The sequence below is a fragment of the Lithobates pipiens genome, unplaced genomic scaffold (genome assembly GCF_037356315.1).
Source record: "Lithobates pipiens isolate NorthernLeopardFrog02 unplaced genomic scaffold, aLitPip1_a1.2 Scaffold_18, whole genome shotgun sequence".
Classification (NCBI taxonomy): Eukaryota; Metazoa; Chordata; class Amphibia; order Anura; family Ranidae; genus Lithobates; species Lithobates pipiens.
Genome location: NW_027507758.1, coordinates 447476963 through 447491905, shown reverse-complemented (window position 1 = coordinate 447491905; position 14943 = coordinate 447476963). Strand labels below are relative to the sequence as shown.

Here is a 14943-nt window from a genome sequence, read left to right as displayed (position 1 = left end):
TTTAGGCTCCGTTCACACCACTGCATTGCACATCTTGGTGCTGCAGTGCCAATCATTCTAAATACAGCGCATCCCAACACATTGGGGGTTATTTACAAAAGGCAAATCCACTTTGCACTACAAGTGCACTTGGAAGTGCAGTCGCTCTAAATCTGGGGGGTAGATCTGAAATGAGGGGAAGCTCTGCTGATTTTATCATCCAATATTGTGCAAGCTAAAATGCTGTTTATTATTTTCATTGCATGTCCCTCTCAGATCTACAGCGACTTTACTTCCCAGTGCACTTTCAGTGCAAAGTGGATTTTCCTTTAGTAAATAACCCCCTATGTGTTGTGATGTATTGCATTATTAAAAAAAAAAAGACGCCGCTATATTTTTGTGTCTCCTCTGGTGAGTGTGGAATCTCATTAAAAAAATGGGCTGTCTAATTGCAGCATGCATCATGTTTATACAGGTAGGCACTGGAGAAGACATGTTTGAACCCACACTAACAGCATTCCAAAAAAAAATTCTTCAATGTTTAGAAACACGATCCAAGTGCTTACCTTTACATAAGACTGGACATAGTGTTCCAGCTGTTCCTCCTGGCATTTGGCTACGATGTCCGTAAGGACTCTAGTGAAAAATATAGATGTATGGTTGATAATTTAGGGTTATCAAATCAAAATAGATAATTGTGTGTTGCATATTTTTTTTTTGTTTATCAAAGCAGGTTTATTGATGAGTTTCACATCACAGCAAACATAAAATGCAGGATAAAAGAGGTACACATACAGTACATGCAGCACTTATCATAACAAAACAAGCTGAATGTTGAGTGAAATGGTTGTTGTAGTAAAAGTATACAGGACTGTATAACATCAATTGTCATGTAAAAAAAGAGAAACATTAAATAACAATAAACTGTGTAAATAGCACTATGTCAAATTATTGTGTGCAGTAAACCAAGATATTAGGGCTGTTACTGATTCAAATTTTCCTGTTCAATTCATCGATTTTTTTAAAATTGATTAATTGACTAATTTCGATTAATTATAATGCACAGCTTTTACAATTTTTTTTATTAAACTTTAAGAAAATATCCACATCTGCCCCCATACTGTAATGTCCACATCTGCCCCCATACTGTCAAGTCTACATCTGCCCCCATACTGTAATGTCCACATCTCCCCACATCTCCCCCCATACCGTAATATTATTCACATATCCGATTGTCCGCTCTGTCCGGAATAGCAGAGTAGACGGCACAAGCAGGCGGGTGATGATGATGTCATAGCGCCGCTACTAGGCCACCGCCGGGTGGACCAAGATGGCCGCCGCTCTGGAGCTAGACCAGAGCCGCAGCCCTTCCTATGGGCGAGACCGCGGAACTCAATCCGCGGATCGTCCTCGATCAACATTATTTTGATCGATCAAAGAAATGAACGATTAATCGAGCAATTAATCGTTAATTTCTGCATATATATATATATATATATATATATATATATATATATATATATAGAGAAGAATAACCACAAATAACCATAGTAAGGCAGCCAAAGCCTTGCTAATCAATGACCTGTAAAGAGAAGTAGGGAGTATAGACAGATAGTGACAATAATATGAGGCATGAGCAGTATGCTCTTAAAATGTTAACCTGTATCTAGAAAGATCAAACTCTATCAAAGTTGGCAGTGCACCAGTTTTCTGAAGGGTAGAGTAGCTTTCACATGAGAAAGAAATTTTCCCAGTATCGTAGAGGTAAAAGATCAACATAATGCTATAGTTTTCCTAATTGCGACTCAGAGATGACAATGATCGTGTAGTGTTCAGTAAAATTGTTACTAGGTATTTACTATTATAGACAGCATTTAGAGGTCGAGGGCAGCCCATGTGGTCATGAATATTTTATAGATTGGAAGCCAAAATGCATTCACAACAAGGCAGTTACAAAATAGGTGGTAAAAAGTGGTATCATAAGTGTTAAATTTGGGGTAGGAGGGGTTGAAATACCACAAGTCTACTTAGAATTATGTCTGTACACTGTAAGATATACAGTATATCTGGGTGAGTTGTTCCTTACGGCAAGGGGAGACTTGCTTTGGGGCTTCTAGGGCCTCTTCCTATTTATCTGAATCTAATGTAGGAATGCCTTTTATTCAGCCTTTGAAGGATTTAGTCATAATGAGCATGGTTTTAAGTACAAGTAGTACAGGTCTCCAATTCAGTTCTCTTGGGCTTTACAATGCGATGTAGCTGTAAATACTGGTAACATTTTAGGCATGTCAATGGGGAAATTTGTTTTTAAAGTGGACCTTCAGTAATTTTTTCAACTTTCCATCTATTAAATCTTCTGCCCTTGTTGTTTTAACTTTGGATAGTAAAACTTTTTTTTCTGCCAGTAAATACCTTATACAGACCACTTCCTGTTTCTTATCTGGTTAAAAGCCTAGGCTTATGACATCATGCAAAGCTCTCTCTCTCTAATTCTTGTGAGAGTTTGTCAGGAAGGGAGGGGGGATGAGTCATAGAGCTACAGGGCTGCATAGCTGGAGGTGTGCCTCTGTGTGTCTGTATAAATCCAGGAAGTGAACAGGCAGCAGCTTCAGCTGCCCACAGTTAAAATGGATGCAGCCAGACTCAGTGGAGAGAGATTTCTTCAGCATATTTGGCAAGCACAGAATCACAGTATATATAAAATAATATGCAAAGTGGTTGGAGGGAAGCTTCAGAATGGCAAAGATGTTTTAATTTCAAATTATGAATTGCTAAGTGGCAAAACAAACATTGTGTGAAAGTTGGCCCAGGAAAAACAAAACTGGTCTACATATCAGAAATAGATTGGAGTTAAAAAAGCTGTGGATTGTTCCAAAGGAGAGTGTAGTATTCATCAGTAGAAAAAAGGATCAACTTTAAGGATTTAATCAAAATTAGGATAGCTTGTCGTATCATAGTGTTGACACTGTTTTAGATGTTCATAAAGCAAATTTAAGGGGCTTCTGGGGGATCAAATCATAGAAGTTCAGGCTTATGGATGCTTGGGTGTATAAAGCAGGAATTAATATAATAATTCAACCACAAAGTAGTACAATTAAAGTAATGGAAGAGCTAAGCCTCTAAGCCTCCAATAGTGCTAGAGCTTTAAAAAATATTATAGTTTATGCGGAATCAAGAACTGTTCCATACAATGAAGAAAATTATATACTTTAACTTCCAAAAAATCGCTGGAGGAAGAAGGGAAGATTTCTCCAGAAACGTTGGTATAATAATTATTTTAACTAAATTGATATGGTCAGCTACTGAAAGTGGTAGTTTAGACTTGGCTTTACATTTTTGTTGCACACAGGTATAAAAGGGGGATATATTACTTATATTGCAAAATTGGGATTCCAAAGACTGAGATGCTAGTAGTTTGGTAGACAGAGCTTATAGGAAAGAGGAGCGGGGCTACCTTAAAGCACACCTTGTTGTGTTGTGAAATCCAATCATTAGGACAAATACTTCCCAGGGGGGAGTAATGAAGCGATTCGACCTAAGCAACAAAGTTGTATCCTCTATCAAACCTATCAAAGGCCAAATATAAATAAGACCTATACTTGACCTATGCATCCTATGCATTAAGGTGAAAAAAACTTCTGACACTGTCCTTGCTTCCGAGCATGAGTGTTTGTACCTTGGACTTTTGTCCGACGGACTTGTGAACACACGCTCAGAAAATCCGACAACAGACATTTGTCCGCGTAAAATTTTAAAACCTGCAGTTGGACATTGGCAATTGGAGATTAAACAGAGGCCAGGATGGCAGCTTCCTTGGCTGAAAACGATAGGAGAGTTTACTTCCATTTTAAAGTGTACCTGTAACATGGCAGTAAACATAATGCTGTGAAAAAAAGGTTAGAGAAGGTAAACACTATTCTTGGTCCTTTCAACAATGTGGACTAACCTATTCTACAATTGTACTGTTAAAGGCCTGCCATGGCTTTCTATATGCCTTCATATTTTTACTACTTAAAGCTGAAGTAAACCCAATGATTTAATAGTTTCAAAAAAACTGTTACATTTCTGGGCATTCCGAAAATGTAACTGTCACATTGGTTGTGCTCTGAACCAAACTGTCACATCATCCAATAGCTGGTGTCATAACTGATCACATGTGCAGCATCATGGCAGTTAAAGATTAAACAGAGGCTAAGATGGCAGCTTCCTTGGCTGACAAATGATAGGAGGGTTTACTTCCACTTTAATTTCTATACCTCAAACCTTTAATAGAAATGATAGTGACTTACCGTAACCTCATTTCAGCTGTCACATGCAGAGAAAGAATGTTAGTTGATAAGACAAGGAATGTTTTACTAAACTGGAATAAGGAATCTAATAGTTAAAATCTCAAACCCTTTATATACTCCAATAATAACTTACCTGGTAGTTACAGTAATAACATCATCATCGTTGTTTTTTGTCAGAACATTAAAAAGTTGATTGAACAAAACTGGGAGAAAGCTTATGATCATTTGGATCTTCTCAATATTCAGTAGGTTCTAGGAAGAGAACACAGATATCCTGTAAACATTGACTGAATATAAATGGACCTTTCTTCTGTTTAGATTGAGTACCTGCTTTGACTAAATGGCAGCTTACTTGATTGTTCAAATACCTATTTAACCACATCTGTGTGTATTGCAAACAAAATCTCAAATTTCCATAGACAATCCCTAATTATAAGACTGTTCCATTTCCTAAAATAATCTTCTATTTTTATTCTTAAGATACCTTATGACATGAATAATGATATAAACTGTTTGAAGTGGCACGTTGCTGAAATTTAAGAGATTTAAATTTTTAAAGCGTGTCTATGGTCAAAATGTAAAATCATATGTATTTCCACATTGTATTTCAATTATTTCTAGCCTACTCCTTTCACTCTGTAAAATCTTGAAATATGTAAACTTACATTGTAAAGGTCCCTACATTTACTTCCTTGAATTCTGTGACATGTATTCACTGTGCCCAGTAAGAAGGCACTGCTCTGTAACAGAATTCACTGAACCTGCCTTCTGAACTATGGGAGTGCTGAGATGAAGAGTTTCAGGAGGCAGACTCAGCACAGGAATTACTGCTTGCAGGCAGAAAGGTACCATGGGATACGTAGTCCTTAGAAATTGAAAGTAAACAGCAGATTGGAAGCTGCAAAGCATGCAGGGAATCCAAGAAGTCATGTACCGCAGTCAGGCAGTACTCACAACATGAAAGGAGATTTTTTAAGTAAGCTTATATTGTTTTTTCAAATTATAACTATTGTTTGTAGTGTTTTACAAAGTGAAAGTGTATGCTTTGACCATAGATCTCCTGTGAAATGCTTCATGAAATACGGTAACAAAAACCACACTATATTATCAAAAGTATTGGGATGCCTGTCTTTACACACGCATGAACTTTAATGACATCCCAGTCTTAGTCCATGGGTTCAATATTGAGTTGGCCCACCCTTTGCAGATATAACAGCTTCAACTCTTCTGGAAAAGCTGGTAAAAAAGATTTAGGAGTGTGTCTATAGGAATGTTTAACCATTCTTCCAGAGGCACCTTTGTGGGGTCAGGCACTGATGTGGACAAGAAGGCCTGGCTCACAGTCTCCGCTCAAATTCAGCCCAAAAGCTTCTGTCGGGTTGAGGTCAGGACTCTGTTCAGGCCAGTCAAGTTCCTCCACCTTAAACTTGCTCATCCATGTCTTTATGGACCTTGCTTTGTGCCCTGGTCCAAATCATTTGGAGAAGGGGGTTATGGTGTGGGGTTGTTTTTCAGGGTTTGGGCTTGGCCCCTTAGTTCCACTAAAGGGAACTCTTAAGGCGTCAGCATACTCAGACATTTTGGGCAATTTTGTGCTCCCAACTTTGTGGGAACAGTTTGGGGATGGCCCCTTCCTGTTCCAAAATGCCTGCATAACAGTGCACCAAGGTCCATTAAGACATGAATGAGTATGTTTGGGGTGGAGGAACTGAGTCCTGCCCTCAACCCCATAGAACACCTTTGGGATGAATTAGAGTGGAGATTGCGAGCCAGGCCTTCTTGTTCAACATCAGTGCCTGACCTCACAAACGCGCTTCTGGAAGAATGGTCAAACATTCCCATAGACACACTCCTAAACCTTGTGGACAGCCTTCCCAGAAGAGTTGAAGCTGTTATAGCTGCAAGGGGTGGGCCAACTCAATATTGAGCCCTATGGACTGAGACTGGAATGACATTAAAGTTCATGTCCGTGTAAAGGCAGGAGTCCAAATACTTTTGGTAATATAGTTTAAATTTTATTCAATGACATCAAAATGTATGTAAAGCCAAACATTTTTTAGGTGAAGTAGAACCCCTGTCAGTTTTTTCTAAACATCTGTTCCAATCACAGCTAGATAATTCTTGATGTGCCAATGCTGTAACAGTGCTGAGGCATCGAGTGGGATATTGAAATACATAATGTGAGCTACCTTTGGATCTACTACTCTTTCTGACATTTACCTTTTTGCAGATAGTTTGCAAAAATGTATATACATGTTAAATCAACACTCCATTGATTGTATGAAGTCTTTGCTATGACAAAAATCGTGTTGCTCTAGTACCCATACAATCTATAGTACATACAGTAAACCTCCAGTACACATTGAGTCTATAGCACATACAGTATACCCAAAAGTTAAATGTTACTAATTTTCAAACTTACATCATAATGACATGCTAATAGAGAAACAAGGTACAGTTTGATGCCCACCCAAAACAATGTTGATGCAGGTCATGGTTAGTAAAATATTGTTCATTATTTATATACATAAAGAAGACTTGGTAATTTAGAAATATATCTTTACCTTACAAGAAGCCAGAAAATGAGGAGATGGAGGCTTTGACAGTTCAGTTTCCCGTTTTTGGCATTGCTGGAAAAAGGTATTCAGATATGGATCCTAAAAGAAAAAAAAAATGCACCATCTAAATGCCAGGGACTTTCAGAAAACCAAGTATATTTTACAGTTAATAATACTTACCTGCGTATATACCGTTGATACGACAAATGTAGATACTTTAAAAAGTTGTTTTCCTCCATCTACCCATTTCAGGTCACACCCAGTTTGCTGCCACAGAAATACAAAAACATATTTGTGATGTTTAGCACTAAATTCTCTTGGTGTAATGGTTGTCCTTAAAAACCTTGCTTACTAGGGTACTATGCAAAAGAAAGGACATTTACAGTATAGAATATAGTAACAAGAATTTTTTTTTTTTTTTAGGTATGTTGTGTATTGTGAACTGAAAAGTGGAAATACGCTTTAAATCCCGCCAAGCTTTTAGTTTAACTGAGCTAAATACATTCCAGGTGCATCAAAAGAAAAGATGTGCAGAGGTTTATTATTTATTATCTTTAGGAAGTAGCCACAGTATGAGTTAAAATGCCTTTGCATAAAACAACCCTTGCCCTACTAAACTCTGCAATCAGCATGGGCCATAACCTGATAGTAGAGCTATAGTTCAGACTTAACAGGGGTCATGTTGGACCACTGATTTCCTGCAGAGAGCAAGGGTTCTTATCTGCAGCATGCTGGCAAGGGACATGATTTTCTACTTAAGCTTAGTACACACAGGCCGAATGGTTGGTGACATTGGCCGGTTCAACAAAAACTGGCTGACATTTGGCCCGTGTGTATGGCAGCCGGTCCAACAGAAGCCAGCTTCTGTCAGACAAGCATGATGGAAGCCACAGCTGACCAGCTTCTGTTCAGCACTTTCACCAATGGCTAAGGACACTGACCGGAATGTTCTGGCAGTGGGGCCATCCCAATAGTTCAGTGGGGGAGATCGCTGTACTAACATCGGATTGTTATTACAGTGGCTCTGACGTGAGCTGTTGTTTTCTTTTCCCATTGGGTTGAAAAAAATAAATGTATACTAGGCTTTAACTGCTTTCTAAAGAAAACACATTGTCAGGCATGGTGTCAACACCGGAAGAACAGAAGAAGGAAGAAGGAGAAGAAGAAGAAGAAGACAATGGCGAAGGAGAAAGCCGGGCTCCTCCGCTAGCAAAAGAGCGTCAAAAGAGCAGAAGATAGTGGAGGAGCCCGGCGAGAAGAACCGGAAAGCGCGGAGAAGTCAGAAGAAGACCCCCGAAGTCGGAAGAAGACCCCGGAGCTGTCTCATAAACTACTTTAAAAACCTGTGTAGTGTGTTTTTTATTGCCACTTTTTTCCCCAGGTGAATCAGTAGGGGTACAATGTACCCCATACTCATTCACATATGGTGGGGGCCGGGATCTGGGGGACCCCTTATTAAAGGGGGCTCCCGAATCCCGATAAGCCCCCCGCCCACAGACCCCGACAACCAACGGCCAGGGTTTTTGGGAAGAGGCCCTTGTCCTTATCAACATGAGGACAAGGTGCTTTGGGGTGGGGGGCCGCAGGGCGCCCCCCTTCCCCAAAGCACCAACCCCCCATGTTGAGGGCATGCGGCCTGGTACGGTTCAGGAGGGGGGGCGCTCGCTCGTCCCCACCCCGTTTCCTGACGGGCCGGGCTGCATGCTCGGATAAGGGTCTGGTATGGATTTTGGGGGGACCCCCATGCCATTTTTTGGTGTAGAGGGTTACCCTTAAGATCCATACCATACCTAAGGGCCTGGTGTACAGTACCCTGTAGCTGAGAACCAGCGTGCTAGGGTCGCACTGGAAACATTCTCGCGGGTAGGTGCTGTAGTGGCCGTTGCGTTGTAGTTGGTCCGTCGGACCAGCATATAGACGAGCGGACTTCCCGACAGGAACTGGGTTTGGCGGAATTTCGGCGGAAAGATTTAAAACATGTTTTAAGTCTAGGTCCGCCAGACTTTGGGGAAGAAAAAGTCAGCTGGAGTCGAATTGTCCGATCATGTGTATGCGGCATTAGGCCTCGTGCACACTGCAACGTTCATATAACATTATAAAAACGCCAGTAGCTTTGCAGTGAGTTTTCAACGTTTTTCACTGTTTTTGCAGTTGCGTTTTTTAGCGCTTTTCAGCATTTTTTAGCATTAGCATTTTTAAGCGTTTTTTTTTTTTCAATGGGATCAAAAACTTTAAAGGAATGCTGGTGAGTCACATTTTTGAGCGTTTCTTATCATTATTTGACTTTAGACCATTTTTACAGCTGAAAATCTCCTCTCAGAATCCACTAGTTTTGGGGTTTGAAAAAAACGCCCCAGCCAAAAACAGTTGATAACAGCATATGTGTGCATGAACACATAGGATAACATGCTGGAGGGTTTACTGACTGTAGAAAAAAACATCTGAAGCCAAAAACATCCAAAAACGTCCAGTGTGCATGAGGCCTTATAATGTGAATGAGTCTCATGTGAGGGATAGAAACCCCTAAAACAGGTGTGAATAATAGGCAATTAGAAAGGGGGAGGTGTATATGGTTACCTGAGATAGTAGAAGCAAAATGTTCTATTTGCCTCCATATTTTTTTTTTTTGTAATTTACTTTTTATTCAGATTTTAGAACAGGTGTATACAACAGAAAACTGCACATTGTGGAAGCAAACAAACCGGTCACAATAAGAGCAGTATCAGCCTATATCAAAACTTAAATAAGAGAGAGAAAAAAATGTGGGGGGGGGACACCCCTCATTCACCCATACAAAGCATGCACAGTTATTTGCCTCCATATTTGAGATACCGTATATTTTCGCATTCCCAAAAGATGTAAGAAAAAGAGGCTGGGAATGTGCATCCTCTAAAACTTGACTGGGGTACTGATGGAAAAATGGCATGGAGTTTAGTGGGTGTGAAATACCATCTTGTAAAAAGTTTGCCAGCTGTTTCCCTTACTGTGAGTGATCTTTTACACTTATTGAGATTTATGATGCAATCTTTCCAATATTATATAGAGAAGGATAGGTTACATTCCAATTCTAATTCTGCATATATGGTAGCTTTTCTTATGTGTTAATATTCACCATGTTGTTAAATATGTATCTGAGATCAGGCCTTTCCCTCTAGGGGTATTTAAGCAGATTTTTTCCTAAAATTATGGGGGGGTCACTGTCAGATGTAGCACACATTTGTTTTTGATCTAACTGGAATGTATGTACACTACTAATAGCTGCCACTTTGTTGTCTAAGGGCTGTTTAAATTGAATTGGTTTCCTGTAAGTGCTATATTTTCCCATACAATTGTATTTATTTGTGTTTGCAAATCATATTGTATTGTGTTATCTGTACTATACAGTACATCTGTGTTATATCAGTTATGTTGTACTGCGCTACAGAAGGTGGGAGCAACATGCAAATTAATAATGATAATTAATATATTGAAACAATACAAATCCATCTGCCATTGTATTTGTTGATCATGAAATCTCTTCTTTGTTAAATAGATAAGAACATTTGGGAGGGCTTCTGTGCTACTTCCATTGCGTGTTAACATATAGTGTATCTGCTCTGTATGTGTGTTTGTGTAGCTTAACACATTCCTTTATATATGCACATTATTAGGCTGTTGCATTATAGATTATAGTTAGGGTCTTCAGTCCCCCCATGCTTCTTTCAGTATAAACTTCTATTAATGAAATAGTATAATAGCTAGTGAAAAATATACCAATAAACAATTGGTGGATTTTACATTCAGCCATTTCCTTGTTTTTTGTTTTTGTTTTTAGGGCCTTTAGGGCCTATATATCAATAAAATGATTTTGAATGTAGAGTTTAGAACCACTTTAACTTATAAGTGTAGCTGTTATGTATAAGTACCTACATTTCGGTATATTTTTAACTTTTCAAATTGGTACACCCTGATCTGATTCAAATGGAGGCTTATTTATATTTCACTTTGATAGCTAGTGGCCTTGCTTACAATGTCAGTAACTACTTGATAGATATCTGTGTATATTGGACATATGTTGGCTTCTTCAATAAGGCAATACAAAAAGCAGTTATAATGATTGTTGATTGTAGGATGAAATCCAGAGCAACCAACCAGATTTTAGATTACTGAAATAAGGCATGACTTCTTTGAACTGATAAATACATAATTTAACTCAAATACTTTAATGGTAAATTATTTTTCTTTACAATATATGTGCATGGAAACAGGACCTCTGTATTACGTAAGCATTCCATTTGTTATCATTTGGTTTATATAATACTATTCTTTTAAATGTGCACTCAAGTCCATCAATGAGGGCTGTGTCTGAGTCCTGGTGTGTTTTTAATAGAAACAGTGACTTGTTTATGAAGAAACCCCACATCTGTTAGCAGTGAATGAGGTTATCATTGGTCAGAGTCCAGACAGTACAAGACTTCTAAGAAAACAAATTAAAAGTTTCTTGTAAATTTCACAACAGAGCTTAGAATGAAGATGCAAAATTAACAAGTACAAAAGGTTAAGAATTATGTAGGAAATGTGGATCACATACAGTAACTGATATAAATCAAGGCCTGAGTATTGTGAACAGGCCTCATGATTAAAAGAGGTTCAGGGTTAATAGTCTGAGGATCTGAGCTGAGCTCTGGAAAGGACAGCATGAGCAGATGTCCAGGGCATAGATATGATGGGGAAAAAAAAAATAAAAATTAAAATAAATAATATTCCTTTAGATCAGCCTTTCTCAACCTTTTCAACATGGAGAAACCCTTGAAATAGTTCTTCGGTCTCAGGGAACCCCTGCTAAAAATTAGAAATCTACAACTCATGATACAATAGTGTGATGGTCAGTGGGAAGAATGGTCCTTACACTTGTGGTCATTGGGAAGAATTACCTCCTTACACATAGCTAAAAAGATCAATGGTGTCACTGGGAACTTATCTGAGAGGCAGAAATTGCCAATGCTGAAGGAACCCCTAGCAACCTCTGGAGGAACCCTAGGGTTCCACGGAACCCTGGTTGAGAATCACTGCAATTACTTTGGCTAAATCAATTTCCTACTAAAGCCATCAGCCTGCTGGTAGACTTCTCTTCTCAATCTTAAGCCCCGTAGACACTACTAGTTTTTTTTTTGTTAAACCCAGCAGGTTGAATGAAAAAAAAAAACCTGACAGCTCAGGTCAGAACACTCCGGTCAGCACTCTCAGCCAAATCCGAATTTCGGACAATTTCTATTGAACCGGTCGACATTTGGCCCATGTGTACTAGGCTTTTGTCAAAAGATTGTCAAGTAAAGTTCAATGTTTATAGCAGGTAGACCAAAAGGCACTAAATAAAGCCTACCAAAGCTTTTAAAGTGGATTATGTAAAATCTCAGACTGAAGGTAAATTAAGCATACATTTTTACTTTGGCTAAGTTCAAAAGTTTTCTGCATAGTGTAGAGCCCTCCTAGTTAGTCTGCTAGTGTTTTAGATACATTGGGTTTTTGGCTTCTCTTTAGCAGGGAAAAAGTGATCATTTGCTTTTGTCTCTTCTGGGTTCTGCTGGTACAGGTTAAACTACTTTCCCCTTCATTCCACTGAATTCTGGCATATAGTGGGTGGGAGAGTCTGATCCTGGCCTGCATATTCATGCACTTTCAGCCAATCCCTGGTGAGAAGAGTGAGTGATCAGCAGGGGGCTGAGAGGGGTATAGATAGGCTGGGGCCTAGAACAGCGATGTCTTGTTCCTGGGGGAGTATGACCCAGCCTGATGACTGAGGCACCCCTTGGTTGCCAACTACAACATTGAAGAATTCCTCTTGAGGTCCCTGCCCCTGTTGGAGCTCAAGGACCTTCCTCCAGACTATCCTGAAGTAGTGTGGGAAGACCTTCAGGGGGGTCCAGGCAGCAGGCACCAAATACAGAGACTGACTATTGCTACAGGAGGTATTACAGTATCCAGGACACAGTGAGTACTAGCCTTAAGAATCCTAAAGACTTTTCTTGCCACCTTTGGAGCTCATTACAGTTTAACTCAGGACTATACTCGAAGTTCAGTTAACCGTCACATTCAAGAGGGTGGTTACACTGTGAAGGAGCAGATCAGCTTTTAACTGGGCAGTCTTTTAGCACAAATTATATAGATTAAGAGCTTTTCCTTTATACTTGCAACAATGAAACAAATTAGACATTGGAGGAAACATTTTGTGCAGTGTAAGACATTTTCTAGGTAAAGAGTACATTTTCAAAGAGGTGCATTCATCATAAAAAAGTGACAACTGAGAAGGAAATGGGGACAGAGAGACTTGATTGCAAAAGAATGACCTAAAAATGAGGGAAAGTTCAGAATTATGAAGAAATACTATCAAAACAACTCTAGCTTGTCACTACATTTTTTAAAATCACATACTTAGCAATAGGAAAATGTACTTGACTAATGGGGTGTTATTTTGAGTTTGTTGAAGGGAACATCCTTATATAGTGTTAAGCCACCTGTGGCTCCTGCCAGCCAAAGTCATCTATAACAGCAGCCAAATCTTAAATTAATGCGTATGCTAGTGCTTTATGTCCAAAATATGCTCCCGACCAAATTATATAATACATTATCCTGTTCATAAGTTACAAAAACATAACAGATATTAAGACTGCCAGCATGAATGTGTTGATATTAAATATATACTTTTCAGAAAATACTACCTAATGTACAGCAACCTTTTATGCTATTATTTAGTGATCTGTGAACCTTGGTGACCTTGGTTACACCTGTTTATCATGTGTCTTCTCTATGAAAGCTGATATGGGAGGTGAGATCATTTATTGTAGAATTTCCACCCACTGTTTTCTTTGTGAATGCCAAGTGCAATGAAATAGTCATGTGAGTCAACGTCTTATAATCATTGTCATCTTAAATACATCAGACAGAGACCCTTCACCTAGTGGAATAGGTATTTGAAGGCAAATAACTGCACTGGCAGGTAATAGTTCCTGTTGTTAGTATGTTTCGGGACTGTTCATAAAAAAAAAAAAAAAAAACAGTGCCCATTTTTACAGAGTCCCATCCCTCCTGCAGCCAAAGCACAACATGTTCCTATAGATATCGCTATTACAGAATTTTCCAAAAGTCTTGCCCTAAGGTTATCTGTTATAATCAAGGCTAGCCAAAACTCAAGTGTAGGCAATCATTTTTTTAATTTGCTTTAGAGAGATTGAGGAAGGGTTAGGTTTTTCATTGTCATTACCCTATTGATGTAGTATGACACACCATGGAAGTGGGAAATCTCCCCGATGGGGACCAATAGAGCAACAAAAACATTATTTTTTAGTACCTTAAGGATCTATTAGAACATCTGTTAATTTTCTTTTTCTGTTATCTGTGACTTCCTGCTCTGGCGATGCCCATTCCCCTAACTTTTTGTCATTGTGTCTCTGGGAACATAATGGGAAGTCCCCCATGCCTACTTAAAAGTGAAGAAAAATGTTTGTGCTGAAGTTAAAGTTGAGTCTTTTATCCTAAAAATTAGACTATGAAGACACATGGTTTGTTAGTGGTCAAGCTCAATAATTACTGTTTGTGGTTTTTCTGACTCTAAATCGATCTTAGCACCATGGGCATGTTAGCTAAGTGCTGACAGCTGTCATTATCTCAGCTGTTATTGCATAGCAAGACCCACAGGAAACAGTAGGCACACATGCCAATGAAACCATACCCTATGTCAGCATACCAGTTTTTGAGGGTAAGGTGCTAACCACCATCAATGCCTACCATCTCCATGTAACTGATCTTTTATCCAGGTATAGCTTTCTCTCCAGAAAGAACAGTGAACAGCACAGTAGTGACATCTCCAAATCTCACGAGATTAGCAGTCATAGGCACAGTGCTTTACATGATCTCACACAGATATATAGCTATTAGGTTACAGAACAGGAGTAAAACAACATAAAAACTGAAATGGGGCCTTTACCCAGATCCTGGAAATCTGCTTTGTTATATAGAGACCAATTTGTCCATTTTGGATGGATACCTCAAAAGACAATCCACAAAAAATATATATATAAAACACTAGGTGGAACCAGACTGATTACCCCAAAACAAGAGTTGCAAAAGGAGAACCAACC

At 39.0% G+C, this 14943-nt stretch overlaps 1 protein-coding gene across 6 annotated transcripts in view; it reads right to left on the bottom strand.

The window, feature by feature from the left end:
- DOCK10 (dedicator of cytokinesis 10) overlaps positions 1-14943 on the bottom strand; it is a 412410-nt gene that overhangs the window by 131552 nt on the left and 265915 nt on the right. For all 6 annotated transcript variants that reach the window (XM_077488206.1, XM_077488203.1, XM_077488204.1 and 3 more), the window contains exons 22-25: positions 7007-7093; positions 6833-6925; positions 4402-4520; positions 546-615 (exon numbers count right to left, since the gene is read on the bottom strand). In XM_077488206.1, coding sequence (XP_077344332.1) covers positions 546-615; positions 4402-4520; positions 6833-6925; positions 7007-7093 — 369 coding nt within the window. The remainder of the gene's footprint in view (positions 1-545; positions 616-4401; positions 4521-6832; positions 6926-7006; positions 7094-14943) is intronic.